The sequence below is a fragment of the Haliotis rubra genome, unplaced genomic scaffold, assembly GCF_003918875.1.
Source record: "Haliotis rubra isolate DU_JTF1 unplaced genomic scaffold, ASM391887v1 Scf854, whole genome shotgun sequence".
Lineage (NCBI taxonomy): Eukaryota > Metazoa > Mollusca > Gastropoda > Lepetellida > Haliotidae > Haliotis > Haliotis rubra.
Window position 1 is genome coordinate 67,837 of NW_025767584.1, and position 20,337 is coordinate 88,173.

General features: G+C 41.9%; 1 protein-coding gene across 1 annotated transcript; it reads right to left on the reverse strand.

Moving 5' to 3' along the window:
* On the reverse strand, positions 1–18,641 carry LOC124262774 (serine/threonine-protein phosphatase 6 regulatory ankyrin repeat subunit A-like). Its single transcript, XM_046697315.1, has 7 exons — positions 18,557–18,641; positions 12,561–12,919; positions 8,264–8,557; positions 6,467–6,625; positions 799–3,812; positions 437–720; positions 1–298 (listed from the first exon to the last, which is right to left on the reverse strand). The coding sequence occupies exons 2-7, from the start codon at positions 12,811–12,813 to the stop codon at positions 1–3; spliced, it is 4,302 nt and encodes a 1,433-aa protein (XP_046553271.1). The 5' UTR covers positions 12,814–12,919; positions 18,557–18,641.
* Positions 18,642–20,337: the final 1,696 nt, after the last annotated feature.

Below are 20,337 nucleotides of genomic sequence, written 5' to 3' on the forward strand. Positions count from 1 at the left end.
TTAATGAAGTGTGGCACCTGCATTGTTCTGTACATTAACATCGGCTCCAGCCTTTAGTAACACATCAAAACACGCTGTAGATTCACATCTTGCTGCTATGTGGCGTGATGTGTCACCTGTATTATTCTGCACATCGATATCAGCTCCAGCCTTCACTAACACATCAACACATTTTGCAGATTCCCATCTTGCTGCTCTATGAAGTGGTGTGTCACCTGTGTTATTCTGAACATTAACATGAGCTCCAGCCTTCAGTAACACATCAACACACTTTGTAGATCCTCGTTCTGCTGCTGCTCTATGAAGTGGTGTGTCACCTGTATTATTCTGCACATTAACATCAGCACCAGCCTTCAGCAACACATCAACACACTCTATTGGTCCCCATCCTGCTGCTGCTCTATGAAGTGGCGTGTCACCTGTATTACTCTGTACATTAACATCAGCTCCAGCCTTCAGTAACACATCAACACACTTTGTAGATCCCCGTTCTGCTGCTGCTGCATGAAGTGGTGTGTCACCTGTATTGTTCTGTACATTAACATCAACTCCAGCCTTCACTAACACATCGACACACTCTGTAGATCCCCACGTTGCTGCTCTATGAAGTGGTGTGTCACCTGTATTATTCTGTACATTTACATCAGCTCTAGCCTTCAGCAACGCATCAACACACTCTGTAGATCCCCACTCTGCTGCTGCTGTATGAAGTGGTGTGTCACCTGTATTATTCTGTACATTAACATCAGCTCCAGCCTTCTGTAACACATCAACACACTGTTTAGATCCCCGTCTTGCTGCTCTATGAAGTGGTGTGTCACCTGTATTACTATGTATATCAACATCAGCTCCAGCCTTCACTAACACATCAACACACTGTGTAGATCCCCGTCTTGCTGCTCTATGAAGTGGTGTTTCACCTGTATTACTCTTTACATTAATATCGGCTCCAGCCTTCAGTAACACATCAACACACTCTGAAGATCCCCACCACGCTGCTGCTGCATGAAGAGGTGTGTCACCTGTGTTGTTTTGTACATTCACATCAGCTCCAGCCTTCACTAATACATCAACACACTGTGTAGATCCCAGTCTTGCTGCTCTATGAAGTGGTGTTTCACCTGTATTGTTCTGTGCATTAACATCAGCTCCAGCCTTCACTAACGCATCAACACTCTTTGTAGATCTCCATTTGGTTGCTGCGCTATGAAGTGGCGTGTCACCTGTATTGTTCTGTACATTAACATCTGCTCCAGCCTTCAGTAGCACATCAACACGCTCTGAAGGTCTAATATCTGCTGCTGCTGCTCTATGAAGTGGTGTGTCACCTGTATTATTCTGTACATTGACATCAGCTCCAGCCTTCACTAACACATCAACATGCCTTGTAGATTCCCACACTGCTGCTGCTGCTCTATGAAGTGGTGTGTCACCTGTACTATTATGTACATTAACGTCAGCTCCAGCCCTCAGTAACACGTCAATACTCTCTGTAGATACCCACCTTGCTGCTGCTGCATGAAGTGATGTGTCACCTGTATTATTCTGTACATTAACATCAGCTCCAACCTTCAGTAATACATCAACACACTCTGTAAATCCCCTTCCTGCTGCTCTATGAAGTGGTGTGTCACCTGTATTATTCTGTAAATTAACATCAGCCTCAGCCTTCACTAAGACATCAATACACTGTGTAGATCCCCGTCTTGCTGCTCTATGAAGTGGTGTGTCACCTGTAACATTTGAAGCTTGATTGACACTTGCTCCTTTCTTCAGCAAACACGAGACAACTGTTGGGTTTCCTTCACATGAACTGAGTAGAGGAGTGTCTCCATTAGGTAACACTGTATTAACAGTAGCACCATTCTCAAACAGCATCTCGAATATATTTCCGTGCCCGACCTCACAAGCTCTGCACACAACACTGCCGTCAATCACTGCTCCTCTGTCTAGAAAATAACGTAGCATGTTCGCGTTCAGGCTCCTAACAGCACATGCAAGACCTTTCTGGTTATCTAGATCACATTTTCTATTAACCAACAGTTTCACAATCTCTAAATGACCTTCCTCTATGGCATGGTATAGAGGGTGTCCATCTGACCCATGGTCCTGACTAACTTCCACTCCCATGTCAATTGCATGGGCCACAGCTGATGTGAGGCCACTTTCACAAAGATAATAAAACGTACTTTGACCGAACTTGTCTCTTGCATTCAGGTCAGGATGAAGAGATATAATCTGATTGACAAACTCACTGTCCCTGGTTTTTGCTGCCAACATAAGCGGCGTCACCTTTCTCCAACCGTATCTAGCATTTACGTCAAGTTCCATATGCCCACTGATATATTTCAGTACACTGCAGGCAGCATTCCTGCACACACCCAGTAAAAGGTCCCTTCTTTCACTCTGGGTGAATGAGATATTTTCTGTCTCCATAATATATTTGATGAGATGATCTGACTTGCTGCTGGACAGTACTTCACAAAATGACTTCTTTGATAAGTTATCAGTTAGTTTCACAATATCAGATGCACGCATGTGAAACCGGGTCTTCAGGCAGTCCATTAGCAAGCCAACAAAGTCTGCATTACAACATGCCTGGTGTGATAAAACATATAACAAATTGCTCCGTTCAATTTCAGATGCAAATCTTCTTGCTAAATGTCCAGCATACGTCCACGAGATGTTTGCAACCACGCCTGTCTCACAGGCAACTGTTTTCTCTTTTTCTATGGAGGGTGCAAGACGAAGTCGTTGATTTATAAAGGACAAACTACAATTGTTGATGACAAACTTCGATAGCTTTGTACTGAGAATAAAGGAAACACTGTCATATATAGACGGATGATCAAACACGAAGGTGTCACCTTCCTTCTTGAGGTAAGATCCAACCATATCATCAGCAGCTGCTCTGCCTTCATAACCGAGGTTATCATCCTCCTCCAAGTCGTGTCCACTAATCTTCCCATCTCTTTTAATCATAGCCATGAACAGAGAACGCTTTATCCCATCTTTAACAAAGTTCTCCAGAGTCATTCTGAGGAAATCCAGTGGTGCTTGAAACAACATCTGCGTTTGAAGTGGAGTCCAATCCTTTTCATATGCTGCGACAGACATTTTACAGACATGGGGGAAGCCGTGTGGGCAGTCTATCTCACATATCGAAGACACAGTTGAGTCTTCAAAGTGTATGCTTTTTGTTCCAGCATGAACACGCCATATCTGCCTTCGCTCATAAGAGCCTCTCTGTGAGGAAACTTCCACCAAGTACTGGGGACTAGAAATGTAATCTGCCATCCTTCCCAAGTCTGCCAATGAGGAATTCAGCACATAGTCACGGCCTACGAGGATAATGACAGTTTTGTCTTTGTTTGGACTTTTCACCTGTGTTTGACCAACTTTTGTCCTCTCTAGAACCTTTTCAGGTTTGGTAGAAATACCCAAAGCATCTTTGTCAGCATATTTGTCAGGATGCTTAACATCCAGAATAGGTCGAAGACTTGGTCTCCACCTGGTCCATTGTGCAGCGTCGAAGTCCAGATCACCAAATATATCATCCAACATAATGACAGGATTAGCGCAGGCCGTTATCACCTCATTGAACTCCTCTGGTGACACCACTTGGTATACTTGTCTCCCTTGACTGTCCTGATCTTTGAGAGCCATGTAGGCTGTTGTGGACTTACCCTCTCCTGGTCTTCCTTTAATTGTCACCCAGGTCGCTCCTCTGTCCAGCTTCTCTTTCACTTTCTTGAGGGCGTCTGTCTCCACCATGTCTTCAGTCCATGACTGTATCCTGGATGCCGTCCTTTCTGTGGAAACGAGGCACATTTAACACACATATGACTAAAATATGTGTAAAAGTTAACAAACTTAGGATTTAAACATCTTGCTCCAGAAAAGGGCTTCACACATTGTCCCCATATTGGGAATCGAACTCGTGTCTTCTGCAGGACGAGCAAACACTTTAACCGTCAATATAGTATCTCAAAATAGTGATACGAATCTTAAAAAGATCACACCCAAATTGCGGGCATTTGTTGAAATAGCAGACGACAGAATTGTGTAAAGAATAAACAAGCGTACGATGTCATGTGCAAGGCAATGCAAATAACAAGACGGAGCCAATAACCAGTCGGATAACCTATCAAAGGAGAATATCTCACCAAAACTGAAGCCGAACAAAGTCACGCCTCGAGGAACGTGCCAGATGGAGAGATGTAGATAGATATCGTCCATTCAACGTCCAAAGAATTACTATTTGGTACTTAAGGCGACGTTTTTCTAGCAAAACAGTCAATATATAGATAACGGCTGTATTAGTTACCCACCAGTAACAACCCCACGTCAAGACCAATGAAGTTGAACCGTGAAGTTAACATGGGGCCAGCCAGCAACCCTTTGTTTGCACCGATACCTGACAATACTGGAGCATCTATGATAACAGTTTGACGACATCCACGCGCCTACGGCCTCCGTGCAAGGTGAGCAGCCTGATGACCAGTTAAACATGTTGCTCGAGTTGACCAGCAGTATCCTAATCAGCGCAATGTTAAAGTGTTATCCTGGCCAGCGATATCCTCGAATTTGTTCCCATTGAACACACTTGGAGTTGTGTTGTGTGGTCCTGTGCGTAGAGCTCAGGTCACGAATCAGTCATGCACGGAGAGTCCTTGGATGGGTGGCCGTGTTTGGCAGCTTGACTCCTGAGAGTTTCTTGGACATCAGTCCTGATACATGTGGTCTCACCTTAGGAAGGTGAAATTGTTCAAAATTGCCTTTGTTCACCCAGCAGAAGATGGGTACTCGGTTGGATAAAGTCATGTGACTATAACCTTCTAGCGCCTAACAGGCAGCTTGGGTTATCCGGGGTAATGATAATCAGATTCTCAGTGAGCAACTAGTCAGATGGATACTAGGCGCTACATACATGAATTATTATCATTATTATGATTATGAATCAACGTTCTCGACGTCATACGAATCCTCCAGGGAACACCGCCAAATCCTTCCTCGGAATGACACTTAAGAACGTTGAGTGGCATCAGTGATGCAATGGTGCCAGATCTACATCAATGCACAAGGTGGACCCACTCGTTATAGACACTGTGAACATCCGTCAGTATCCCCGTTTGTGCTATGGCACATTTGCATATGCCAGGTTCGATGCGCTAATTGACTTTTGAGCATTACCACTCATCAATAATGTTTGTCTTATTCAGAACTTTTGACCTTTGAGTCTATTAATCTTGTCACTAAGTTGTGAAACGCTGATGATGTACTCACCACATGTTTTTTTTCCAATCTAATTTCACACTAATTTCACAGACAGGCAATCGTTTGATCAGGTTGATGTCTGAATAATGTTGAGAAGTAAAACCTTTTCTGGCCTTTACATATTTGTGTTTAGTCAGTGTTAATTTCTGTCTTAGTAACTGAATATAAGTTAAACAACCTTTCTCTTTTTACACTTGGAAGTGCTGCTCCAGTTACCACACTTTCATTCCAAGCGGCTCACTAAAATACCCCTGTTTCATTGGCCACATCTCATTAGTCACGAGTTACGACAAACATGTGTTGTTGAAGACAACAGGCGTGTACTCAGATTTTATCTTACCCTTGCAGGCGTGTACTCAGATTTTATCTTCCAAAACCGTGTTCTACTGTAGATATTGTGTGAGATCAGATACAGATTCAGATTCTTTATTTACTTTTATCTTTACAGACAATCGGTAATACATACAAACACGAAACTTGGTATAGGTGGATGACTAGATATTGAGTATAGTGTACAGAAAACTACTTATTATTTAGCAATCATTTCATTTCTGAGACAGCAGGCTTTCTACGAATATTTACCTAAATTGCATAACTGTTTTACATTTCTAACACTTAAAACTTGAAAAAGTTTATGCATTGATGGACATCTGTAGTAAGATGGTCTTATATATAATATTCTATAGTTATTAAAATATGGGCATGCTAATAATAAAAGGAACTCGTCTTCAATATCGTCTTCACAAAAAACATATTTTCTTTCTTTTATATTAACATTACGATATCTTCCAGGAGATATCATGTTGACCGTAGATTTGTACAATGCCCTGACGTCATCAATTACATGACTCATAATGCTATGATATCAAAAACCTGATGACATCACAAAGCTATGACATCGCTGCACTGAAAGTCTAACGGAAGTACCGTGTTCAGAGACGTTATTGAAAACTAATAACGAGTGATTTTTGAAAATAAATAGAATCTCACTTATCATGTATATCAACAGTCGTTGATAGAAGCAAAACTGTCCTCGGCAAGCCTGAGCTATTTGTAACATTTTCAACTTGTGTTGATATAATCGATATCAGTAGACACTTGGGTGAGATTCTCTATTTAATGGTCCGGGTTAAACCTACACTGTCACCATATGTACAATCATTGAAAACATGTTTGTCAAATAACTCACTCCTGATCTTCTGTGCTGCAGTCAGTGGTATCTCCTCTTCCTCTTTGTTGGTCGGAGTTGTACCGATATTCTGAGTTCCGCCAATGTTCAGATTCTCAGCGCCCTTCACTGTCACATCTCCAAACTTCTGCTGTACTTGTATAAGGTTGTACTGTGTGACTGTAACAGAAACCACATGACTGAAGCTGTCATAGATGTGTTACATATGATCGATATTACTTGATAAATTTTGATTGATATGTTTTGTGTATGGATTTATATTTTGTTATGGGTAGTTTAAATTAGCAACTTATACTCCCCATCAAAAGTAAAGACTCACTAGTGTAAATGTAGCCACTTACTTCATTCAACTCTCCTGAACTAGATTTTGTAAAATAATCCATAGAGTTTAAAGGTACTGTTTATACATGAGCTGATGTATTGTAAAACAAATTCGGGACGTTGAAAATTTTATTGTCATTTGTTCAATAAATGATGAAACTCGGTGAGAAATGGCGATTTTTTATCAAAGCTTTACATCAAAACGCAGCTGTTAACATGCACGATATTTGCACATACTTTTCAGCAATTTGATGCATGATCCTCGTGCAATTAATCTGCAAAAGGTTTGCAGATGTTTCCCCCAAGTTATTAGAAAAATTCATCTTTGTTGTAACCATATGTACATACATAACATATAGTTATTGATTTAAGCAAGTCTAAACTTTTGATGGGTAGTATAGATTGTTAGTGGCTGTATCCTCACAGGGGGTTGAAGTATTGTAAAATTATTGTCCTCCTGTGGGGTACGTAAGTCCCAAAACATTCAAGGTACATTTATACTTACCAGGGATTTTAAAGTAGTATTTTTTGTAATTTTAAATTATGGCTAGATTTCACTACAATCACCAGTCGCTGAAGGGATGGTGCAAATCCAGCTAGGGTCCATGCAGGTAGCAAAGGCACCGTTAGACCCTACGGTCCCTAGTATGGTGATCTACCTTCAGTTGCTGATGATCTATAGCTCATTTTTACATTGTATTGTCCAAAACTAGTTTTCTACTTTTAAAGATATATGTCAGCTAATTTTACTATCCTTTGTTGACAGGGTTTTATATATTTTATGCATGTATTATGAATTTAGAACTAGTTTTAGCCATGATATGGTTGAAATATTGCCGATGTGACTCTCTGTCACAAATATTATAGATATCGTTGGTGATTTTGAAAAAAAGTGATACCATCACCATTCAAATTAGTGATTACCAAGTACACATTGCTTCTATAAAACTGAATTGAGTATGAAAAACATTTGTGCTGAGGTTAAACACACTTCCATGGTTATGTACACCCCTGCAAAACATTCAAAGCACAGAAGCATCAGCATGTTAACTCCAAAGTTAAAGGGATAACAAATTGAATGACAGGTGCTTTGACCTAAATAATCAGTCTTGTGCTTGGCTGCAGCATGCCTAGGACACATAGACGTTAAGCACATGTCAAACTTTGCATCAGCAATACTGCTGCATCACGAATGTTTAAATGGGTTGAAAAGGTATCCCTGAGCTCTAATGTAACAATGAGTGACAAAAGCAAATCTATACGTGACTGTCACAGTGTTTGGGACCTTGAATTCCCCGGAAACGTTCTCCATTGTGAAAATAACCAAACACTCAGGTGTACCTTAAATAAAAAGGTATAATCCTTTTAGTACATATATCTGAAAATGTTATATTGTAGGTTTTACCTAATTTATCGAGTCACAACACTCACTGCAGAACTGTATAAGAACCTAGTTTTTCATTTAACAGTACTCACCAGCAGGAGAATCCCCATTCATTGGCACTTCAGACAGCTGTATGTCTGAAACAACAGGTCCTGGTATTCTGGGCAGAGGAGACGATGTGGACGCTGGTGTCAGGGCCGTTGTTCCGGGAACCTGTAGAGTTCTTGTCTTTTGAACTACACAGGTTGTACTTGTGGACAGATGTGCCTGATCTGTTCTTTCATCAGGATCATCATGGAGTCGCTGTTGTTGCTGTGGTGTTGCTGATATTTCTCCCTGTGGTGACTGACAACACCCCACAATGTTTTGCTCTAGTGACTTTGCTTCTACAAAGGAGACAAACAGACATGAGTTGGAACAAAACAATTGGAACAGAACAGAAACAAATGTCACATGAATACTTATTTGGATAAAATGACATGTAGATGTATTATCAACACTTTTTACATTTGTAAAGTTGTTACAGGCTGACTTGATCAAGTAGCCTCAGTAGTGACCACCCTTCGTCATAACAAAGTTACTATAAGATAGCAAGATACCTACAATACCATAGGGAAAAGTGGCACTGGTGAACCCGACTTCCAGTTCAAACCTAACAGTTCTAAAACTCAAATGTTAGACCTCTCAGCAAGTGCCTGTTGAACATATTATCTCTCACAAAGTTGCTATGAAGATACATACAATACCACAGGGATAACTGTCAAAGCGTGAAAAGCAACACTGGTGCACAATACTCATCTTTGGATTAACGGTATTCGCTAACATAATATAATATTCACACTTTGCTAAGGATCAAATCATGGTTTCAACAGAAAACTATGATGTGGGGTCAAATATGGTTTAAATATCTAAGCTTATTGTAAGCATGGATCCTAGGTTTCAGTATGTCACTGCATCTTATGGATCCCATACCTGCTATTGACAGGTGTTGTTTAGTTGTCAGTGACCCGATCCATGATTTGCAAAATTGGTGCCATGAAAACCATTTTTATGGTTACTCATGTATCAAGTGCATAAGGTTTGAGTAAAGTGGCTGTCTGCCTAAAGAAGGGTTATCATATTATTATTTATCCAGTTTTAAATGGATACAATTAAAAATTATTAATCTACGTAAAGTTGTGAATTTTTGAGATCCTTAGTAAAGTGTGAGTAGTATACAATGCTGTGATTACTTGATAATTATAATGGAGTGGTAAATACTATCTGTCATACATCACTATATTTTTCATTAAGGTGTGACCGGTGATGTGTCAAGACAGCATCATTAACTATTATTCAGGCACACATATACCTACAGGTTGGTGTAACACATACCTTTACCTACAAGTTGGTGTGACACATACCTTCACCCCTACAAGTTGGTGTGACACATACCTTAACCCCTACAAGTTGGTGTGACACATACCTTTACCTACACGTTGGTGTGACACATACCTTTACCTACAAGTTGGTGTGACACATACCTTCACCCCTACAAGTCGGTCTGACACATACCTTTTTCTACAAGTTGGTGTGACACATACCTTAACCTACAAGTTAGTATGACACATACCTTTACCTACAAGTTTGTATGACACATACCTTTACCTCAAGTTGGTGTGACACATACCTTTTTCTACAAGTTGGTGTGACACATACCTTTACCTACAAGTTGGTGTGACACATACCTTCACCCCTACAAGTTGATGTGACACATACCTTAACCCCTACAAGTTGGTGTGACACCTACCTTTACCTACACGTTGGTGTGACACATACCTTTACCTACAAGTTGGTCTGACACATACCTTCACCCCTACAAGTCGGTCTGACACATACCTTTTTCTACAAGTTGGTGTGACACATACCTTAACCTACAAGTTAGTATGACACATACCTTTACCTACAAGTTTGTATGACACATACCTTTACCTCAAGTTGGTGTGACACATACCTTTTTCTACAAGTTGGTGTGACACATACCTTTACCTACAAGTTGGTGTGATACATAACTTTACCTACAAGTTGGTGTGACACATACCTTTACCTACAAGTTGGTGTGACACATACCTTCACCCCTACAAGTTGGTGTGACACATACCTTTACCCCTACAAGTTGGTGTGACACATACCTTCACCCCTACAAGTTGGTGTGACACATACCTTTACCTACAAGTTAGTGTGACACATACCTTCACCACTACAAGTTGGTGTGACACATACCTTAACCCCTACAAGTTGGTGTGACACCTACCTTTACCTACAAGTTGGTGTGACACATACCTTTACCTACAAGTTGGCGTGACACATATCTTCACCCCTACAAGTTGGTGTGACACATACCTTTACCTACAAATGGTGTGACACATACCTTAACCTACAAGTTGGTATGACACATACCTTTTTCTACAAGTTGGTGTGACACATACCTTAACCTACAAGTTGGTATGACACATACCTGTACCTACAAGTTGGTATGACACATACCTTTACCTCAAGTTGGTGTGACACATACCTTTTTCTACAAGTTGGTGTGACACAAACCTTAACCCCTATAAGTGGTTGTGATACATAACTTTACCTACACGTTGGTGTGACACATACCTTTACCTACAAGTTGGTGTGACACATACCTTCACCTACAAGTTGGTGTGACACCTACCTTTATCTACAAGTTGGTATGACACATACCTTTTTCTACAAGTTGGTGTGACACATACCTTAACCCCTATAAGTGGTTGTGATACATAACTTTACCTACAAGTTGGTATGACACATACCTTTACCTACAAGTTGGTGTGACACATACCTTCACCTACAAGTTGGTATGACACCTATCTTTATCTACAAGTTGGTATGACATATACCTTTACCTACAAGTTGGTGTGACACATACCTTAACACCTACAAGTTGGTGTGATACATACCTTTACCTACAAATGGTGTGACACATACCTTCACCTACAAGTTGGTATGACACATACCTTTTTCTACAAGTTTGTGTGACACATACTTTAACCTACAAGTTGGTATGACACCTACTTTTACCTACAAGTTGGTATGACACATACCTTTACCTACAAGTTAGTGTGACACAAACCATCATCTACAAGTTGGTATGACACATACCTTTTTTCTACAAGTTTGTGTGACACATACCTTAACCTACAAGCTGGTATTACACATACCTTTACCTACAACTTGGTATGACACATACCTTTACCTCAAGTTGGTGTGACACATACCTTTTTCTACAAGTTGGTGTGACACATACCTTAACCCCTATAAGTGGTTGTTATACATAACTTTACCTACTCGTTGGTGTGACACATACCTTTTCCTACAAGTTGGTGTGACGCATACCTTCACCTACAAGTTGGTGTGACACCTACCTTTACCTACAAGTTGGTATGACACATTCCTTTTTCTTCAAGTTGGTGTGACACATACCTTAACCCCTATAAGTGGTTGTAATACATACCTTTACCTACAAGTTGGTATGACACATACCTTAACACCTACAAGTTGGTGTGATACATAACTTTACCTACAAGTTGGTATGACACATACCTTTACCTACAAGTTAGTATGGCACCTACCTTTACCTACAAGTTGGTATGGCACATACCTTTACCTCAAGTTTTTGTGTCACATGCCTTTACCTACAAGTTGATATGGCACATACCTTTACTTCAAGCTGGTGTGACTCATACCTTTATCTGCAAGTTGGTATGACACATACCTTTTTCTACATGTTGGTATGACACATACCTTAACCCCTATAAGTGGCCTGATACATAACTTTACCTACAAGTTGGTGTGACACATACCTTTACCCCCAAGTTGGTATGACACATACCTTTACCTCAAGTTGGTGTGACACATACCTTTACCTCAAGTTGGTATGGCACCTACCTTTACCTCAAGTTGGTATGACACATACCTTTATCTACAAGTTGGTATGACACATACCTTTTTCTACAAGTTGGTGTGACACATACCTTAACCCCTATAAGTGGTTGTGATACATACCTTTTTCTACAAGTTGGTATGGCACCTACCTTAACCTACAAGTTGGTATTACACTACCTTTATCTACATGTTGGTATGACACATACCTTTACCTACAAGTTGGTATGACACATACCTTTACCTACAAGTTGGTATCACACATACCTTTACCTCAAGTTGATGTGACACATACCTTTACCTACAAGTTGGTATGAGACTACCTTTATCTGCAAGTTGGTGTGACATTTACCTTTATCTACACGTTGGTATGACACATACCTTTATCTACAATCTGGTGTGACTGTTGGTGAACAGTCTGGAATTTGACCGCTATAGTACCTGCTCCAGGTGGTGACTTGTTTTGTATCCCATCCCCTTCTTCCTCCTCTGTGCCAACACGAAGTCCGTCTTTCTCTTCATCAACAACCCTGTTTTCAGCATACTCCATGCCTGCTTCTTCACTTGCTCCGTATGGCTTGCAAGTGGCAATACCTGTACATCCCAAATGTTCCCCGTCTGATGGCGTGTCTGCTGGAGTACATCCCCCAATCTCTATGTCACTACCACCCATCGATCTTTGCCCTTCTTCCATTCTGCTTCTGTTCAGCTCCCAAGTATATTGTTCAAATTCTAAACTTTGCACATCCTTCCCTTTTCATTTGTTATCAGTGTCTTCTCTGTGTGAACTCATCCTCATCCTACAACAGAAACGCCTACACGTGTACAACGTCTTTCATTTTGTGATATCCGCGCGCAGGAAGTAGGAATCTCTCTTCATGACTTTCGATCCTTTCTCCCTCCCTCTTTCTCTCAATCCCAATCTTCCAACATTCCACATCTTACTCTCTCCCTTCCTCTCCCCCTCCTTTCTTTCTCTGCGTCCTGATCTGTCTCTCTTCCTGATCTGTCTCTCCCTGTCTCCATTATTCTCTTCCTCTCTCCCCTCGGTCCCCCCTCTCTCTCTCCTTAATCCCACCCCACTCAACCGTCTCCCAATGTTTTATCCAAAGTTAGCACTCTCACTCTCTGTCTCACTCTTGCTTCCTCTCCCCTCTCTCTCTCCCTCTCTCTCTCTCTCTCTTGATATCCCTCGTTCCCAATTTCTCTGCCTCTCGTTGCCTCCCTCCCTCTAGTATCTCACTCATCATTTGGTATAAAGGGTTTGAACTACAAGAACATTCCATCAATCCTCTCCACATCCTTCCCCGCACCCCCTCACTCACACATGAACAAGCACACACACATACACACCGGGATATTAATTACGAATTGTCTATGTAGATGATATGATCTGCTGAGACTTATGATGATTATGACTATGTGCTACACTCCCGATCCATAAAGGATAATATATGCCAAACTACTCAGACAGTGTGTAGTCGTTATTTCACTTGCCTATCTCTGTTCAATCAAAAGGATATAAATTAATCTGAACCCAATAAAGATAGTAAGAGACTGCTGATATTGATCAGTTCTGAACATATGTTTACTGTGAAATATTTAAACCACACGCATACAAATGCACACTCACGCGTATTTGTCTATCTGTCTTTCCATCGATCTATCTATATCTATCTATGGGCCATTTTCAAAATTAGTAGGATTTTCAATTCCTTTTTACAGTAAAATCAAACTCCTCAATTTTTTGTTGTTGAAATAACATCTCAATGCAAACAAGCATCCTCAAATATTTCAACTGACCTTTCAATTGATACATAAGTAATTAATAGGTTGACCGTTACCACTTCTTAATCAGAATAACGATTTTGTAATATAATTCCGAAAAATCTTTTAAAGATGAGACAGACGCAGCTTTTACACCGATTTAATCTGACATGATGTTAAAACTATTATCACGAACATTTAAAGTGTTATTTTGTATTCTATTATTTGTTTAACACAAAATGATAGCATTTTTCTGAAACATTATTATGTCAAAAGGAGGTACCAAACCAAGGGGACCGAGAACAATGGGGAGTCTGACGACAGTGTATTTGGGATGCAAGTGAGCCATTTCAAAGGCGAGGTCTGCATATTTAGCATGCTTTTCCTGAATCTTTCCAATCACGTTGCTGTCAAAAGGGACAGAAAATTTAATGATATAAATACATTCATTGGCTTTATCAAAACGGACAAGATCAGGTTTTAGGCAGGAATTCCTCTGAGGCTGTATATGGGCCTATTCCACAGAAGCTTGAAAGCATCATTTTCCATGACGCCCTGGACATGTTCAGAGTCGTGCAGTGGATGGACCTCGGAATCAAAGCCACAGGCATCGCGAAGATGATAGTTAAAGCAGCGAGCCATCCCATCATGTCGTTTAAGATATGCTGTTTGTGCCAAGGAAGAGCATCCACTGACAATGTGTTGGACAGTCTCTGTAAATTCATTGCACAATCGACTTTTCATGCAAATATTTTCTTTAAGAATCACATTTAGGCGATTGCGAGTGGGAAGCCACTGGTCCTGAGCAGCAAAAAGGAAGACCTCAGTTTCACGTTTGAAACCAGCCGACTTCATCCAGGCCAAGGAGTCGGTTGGATTGCTATTCTGTTCCACACACTGCATATACACACGATGCAATGGCTTCTCAGAAAGCTTCTCCACAAATGACCGACTCTGAGCAGACTTGGAGAAGGACTGCACCTGCTTTACTCCCATCGCTGTACCGTCCAGCAGTACATCGCCATCAACAAAGTCAACCTCAAATTTCAGATTCTGTCCAATAACCTTGGCACGCTTAAAATAGCTGTGGAATTCCTTGCTTTCATCATGAGTCTTCACATGCATCACCAGAGGATCATCCGATAAATAAATATGTGCAAAAGTACACAATATTCTATCATGAAGAGCCTCCACATTAATCAAACCCCGACCTCCAGAATTGATTGGCATGTATAAACGGTTGAGAGAGGAACGAAGGTGGTGGGCTCTGTTATCAGACATGATCCTTCTGGTCAGACGGTCAAGACTATGGATGTCTTGTTTTGTCCAATCAACTACTCCAAAGGAATAGGAAAGGACTGGCACAGCAAAAGTATTGGTGGCTTTGACCATGTTTCGAGCATTTAGCTCTGAACTCCAGATTTTCTTTAAGCGAGATTTGTACTCGTCCCGAAGTTTGTCTTGAATCTGGGCATTCTGGAGCTTGTCTCGAACTTGCATTCCAAGATAGGTGAAGGCCTGATCTTCCACAAGATGCTCAATAACTCCTCCCCAATGTAACTTGACCGATCCACAATAAACTACCTTGCCACGTTTCAAATGAAGAGTATTACATTTGTCGAGTCCAAATGTCATGCCAATATCATTAGAAAAGGACTCGACAATCAGAACCTGTTAGGAACATATCTTCACCATGAACAGGGCGGTGGGGTAGCCTTGTGGTTAAAGCGTTGGCTCGTCACGCCAAAGACCCGGGTTCGATTCCCCACATGGATACAATGTGTTAAGCCCATTTCTGGTGTCCCCCGCCGTGATATAGCTGGAATATTGCTGAAAGCGGCGTAAAAATATACACTCACTCAGTATGAATAGTGATGTTTGTTTCATTTGTGAGAATGCATGTGCTGATCCAAGCAGTGCTCCACCGAATCATGTAAAGCAATATGTTGATGGTTAAAGGTCACCGGTCTACTGGTCATGTTGAGCTACGCCGGTTGATATCATATACGTAGATTAAAACAAGAAATATTTTCAAGTTCAGTGCGAAAAAGATCGACCATGGTCAACCCCTTTGATATGACATATATGGGCCTATTGGGTGTTTGTACGGAACTAAACCGGTTTCACCTGTATCCACCCCGCCCCATGTGTGAGAATGATTACAAACACATGTAACACATGATTGTTATTAGTTCCTACAGTAACCTATTTGTTCATGTGAATTTTACCTTTTTGTAACACACATACTTGTAGCTGTACTACCCGACATTATATTGCTACTTTCGTTGTCACAGCCACCTACACTGTATATTACAATACACACTGTCCTAGTCGTTCTCGAGATAAACCCGACATTTAATTGTGATATAGTGAAGATTACAAACATGTCTAAATCCGCCTACATTTCCTGGTTGCTGTTATCTTCAGGAAATAAGTTGACAAGCCCACAGTCGAGACAACCTTCAATACGGCAGGAAAGCCACGTGCTAAATATAGCTGTCTTTGCGACACAGTATTGTGGCTCCTCACAGGGATGTCTTACTGGTGGCTCGCCAGTGATAGTATGGAGAAACTCCCCCGCAGCACTGGTGCAGACCGGTTGTCCGTAGTTTTAGCTTGGTCTCGCTAGTGGTGAGACAACGCCAGATGTTTTCCCATAGACGTCTATAATACCGTTATATTTAGATTTTTCAACGGCCATTCCATGTACACATGGGTAAAGCCTGGCCTTTAAACTACAAAAAGAACACAATTTCCGGCTAACTTTCCTAGAACAGGAAGCTGAACACATCAACCCCAGTTCCGCACCAAATGTCACCTATTTGAAAATATCTGTACACACATAAGCATAAGTCATGGTGTTAAAAATGACAGCACTAAATACTTAAAATTGTGGTCAGTTTTAAAGTTTTAATTACTGGATGGATGTGATTTTCAAAACCAAATCCATAAACATCTTACACTATTTAATCCAATCACAACTGTCACATGTCTCTATCTCTTCAGTTGTTTACAAACGCACTGGCTCAGCGAGCAAGTAATTCTGATTTAGTGTAGCGGATTCTGGTACCTTTCCCAAGACTGTCGACTGGTAACCTGCTTTTGTATTCGAGCGCCTGCAGACAGGTCCGCAAGCGCTCTAGGTCAAGCGAACTAGTATACATGTAGGCTAATACATTGGCTGATTTTGATTAATTTTTTACTTAGTTTCATTATACTTACATAACCGTGCAGGCTGGCTCGAACAGGAACCAGGGTAAATCCGAATTACCTGCCTTGTTTCTTCATACGGCCAGTAGCAGTATCCGGTAACCTGTAAACTGTCCCCTCCTTATGCCGGTAACCTGTCACTACCAGAACTCTGCGTCCCTCCTTACACCGGTAACCTCTCACTACCAGTACACTGTCCCTTCCATACACCAGTAATCTGTCACTACAAGTACACTGTCCCCTCCATACACCAGTAACCTCTCACTACCAGTACACTGCCCCCTCCATACACTGGTAACCTGTCAGTACCAGTACACTGTCACCTCCATACACCGGCACCCTGTCAGTACCAGTACACTGCCCCCTCCATACACAGGTAACCTGTTACTACCAGTACACTGCCCCCTCCATACACCGGTAACATGTTACTGCCAGTGCACTGTCCCTTCCATTCCCCGGTAGCCAGTAACTAACAGTACACGGTCACCTCAGTCACCTGTACCCTCATCACTACCAGTCAGTAATTTGTAGTCTTCCATACACCAGTAACCTGTACCCCCGTCACTACCAGTAATTTGTACACTTCCATACATCAGTAACATGTACCCCCGTCACTACCAGTCATTTGTACACTTCTATACACCAGTAACCTGTACCCCTGTCACTACCAGTAATTTGTACACTTCTATACACCAGTAACCTGTACCCCCGTCACTACCACTACACTGTACCCCTCCATAAATCAGTAAACTCTACCCATCCATTCTCAAGTACACTGTACTCCTCCATACACCAGTACACTGTATCCCTCCATACACCAGTACACTGTACCCCTCCATACACCAGTAAACTCTACCCATCCATTCTCAAGTACACTGTACCCCTCCATACACCAGTAAACTCTACCCTCCATTCATCAGTACACTGTACCCCTCCATACACAAGTAAACTCTACCCATCCATACACCAGAACACTGTACCCCTCCATACTCCAGTACACTGTACCCCTCCATACACCAGTACACTGTACCCCTCCATTCACGAGTACACTGTACCCTTCCATACACCAGTAAACTCTACCCATCCATACACCAGAACACTGTACTACTCATACATGTGAAAAAGTATAACACACTCTTGGTCCTGTGTCATTTTACAGAATGACTTCTGGAAAATTACAACACTCTATTTGTCTCCAGATATTAATTCTGTATTAACTTTTGGCGATAACTGACTTTGTGTCTCATTTACTGAACATGTTTTGCCATTCTCTAACAAACTCGATCTAACAAAACTTATTTGAAGTTGTACTTCCTGCTATTATCGCCATTACGCTAGTTTCATTTTCACAGTCACCTACACCACATATATATTCTGTCCTATACGTTTTCGAGTTCAAACCGACATGTAATAGAGATTTAGTTATGATGACAAACAAGCATAAAGGCGTCGACACTTACTGATTGCTTGTATCTTTGGACAATGCGTGGACGAGCCGAGAGTCGAGAAAATCAACATCGTAGCTTTGCTATATATAGTTGTGTTTCCGAAGCACTGTTCAAGCTCCTCACAGCGATGTCTAGGCTATCGTTTAGTCTCTACATACATATGAGTTTGATGGAAACAAACAATTTCTTACACTTGCAAAGAAAGTGAGTGGGAGATTTCGAACCTGAGGAAACTTACTTCTTTAAGGGAATTAGCATTGCAGAAATGGAAAAGGAGAAGTACACTGTGCCTCTCGATACACCAGTAACCTGTACCCCCGTCACTACCAGCACTTTGTACACCTACATACACCAGTAACCTGTACCCCGTTACTACCAGTACACTCTAACCCTCAATACACCAGTAATCTGTAGCCCCGTCACTACCAGTACACTGTCCCCTCCATACACCAGTAACCTGTACCCTCGTCACTACCAGTACACGCTACCCCTCTATACAACAGTAACCTGTACCCCCGTCACTACCAGCACTTCGTACACCCACATACACAAGTAACCTGTACCCCCTTACTACCAGTACACTCTACCCCTCCATACACCAGTAACCTGTACCCCCGTCACTACCAGCACTTTGTACACCTACATACACCAGTAACCTGTACCCCGTTACTACCAGTACACTCTAACCCTCAATACACCAGTTATCTGTAGCCCCGTCACTACCAGTATACTGTCCCCTCCATACACCAGTAACCTGTACCCTCGTCACTACCAGTACACGCTACCCCTCTATACAACAGTAACCTGTACCCCCGTCACTACCAGCACTTTGTACACCTACATACACAAGTAACCTGTACCCCCTTACTACCAGTACACTCTACCCTCCATACACCAGTAACCTGTACTCCCGTCACTACCAGTACACTCTACCCCTCCATACACCAGTAACCTGTGCCCCCGTCACTACCAGTACACTGTCCCCTCCATACACCAGTAACCTGTACCCTCGTTACTACCAGTACACTCTACCCCTCCATACACCAGTAACCTGTACCCTCGTCACTACCAGTACACTGTACCCCTCCATACACCAGTAACCTGTACCCTCGTTACTATCAGTACACTCTACCCCTCCATACACCAGTAACCTGTACCCCCGTCACTACCAGTACACTCTACCCCTCCATACACTAGTAACCTGTACCCCGTCACTACCAGTACACTGTACCCCTCCATACACTAGTAACCTGTACCCCGTCACTACCAGTACACTCTACCCCTCCATACACCAGTACACTGTACCCCTCCAGACACCAGTACACTGTACCCCTCCATACACCAGTAAACTCTACCCCTCCATTCTCAAGTACACTGTACCCCTCCATACACCAGTACACTGTACTCCTCCATACACCAGTACACTGTACCCATTCATTCTCCAGTACACTGTACCCCTCCATACACCAGTAAACTGTACCCCATCCATGTCCATCCAGTAACCAGTACTGTACCCTCCATACACCAGTACACTGTACCTCCATTACTCCAGTACACTGTACTCCTCCATACACCAGTACACTGTACCCATCCATTCTCCAGTACACTGTACCCCTCCATACACCAGTAAACTCTACCCATCCATTCTCCAGTACACTGTACCCCTCCATACACCAGTAAACTGTACCCATCCATTCTCCAGAACACTGTACCCCTCCATACACCAGTAAGCTGTACCCATCCATTCTCCAGTACACTGTACTCCTCCATACACCAGTACACTGTACCCTCCA

What these genes read in the sequence shown, in the direction of transcription:
- LOC124262774 (XM_046697315.1), bottom strand. Translation starts at nt 12,813, where the DNA reads ATGGAAGAAGGGCAAAGATCGATGGGTGGTAGTGACATAGAGATTGGG. An exon ending in CAAGTCACCACCTGGAGCAG is followed by an intron (nt 8,558 to 12,560) that starts GTACTATAGCGG and finishes TCTCCTTTGTAG; the next exon opens with AAGCAAAGTCACTAGAGCAA. An exon ending in AAGGCTGGAGCTGATGTTAA is followed by an intron (nt 299 to 436) that starts TGTACAGAGTAA and finishes ACCACTTCATAG; the next exon opens with AGCAGCAGCAGAACGAGGAT.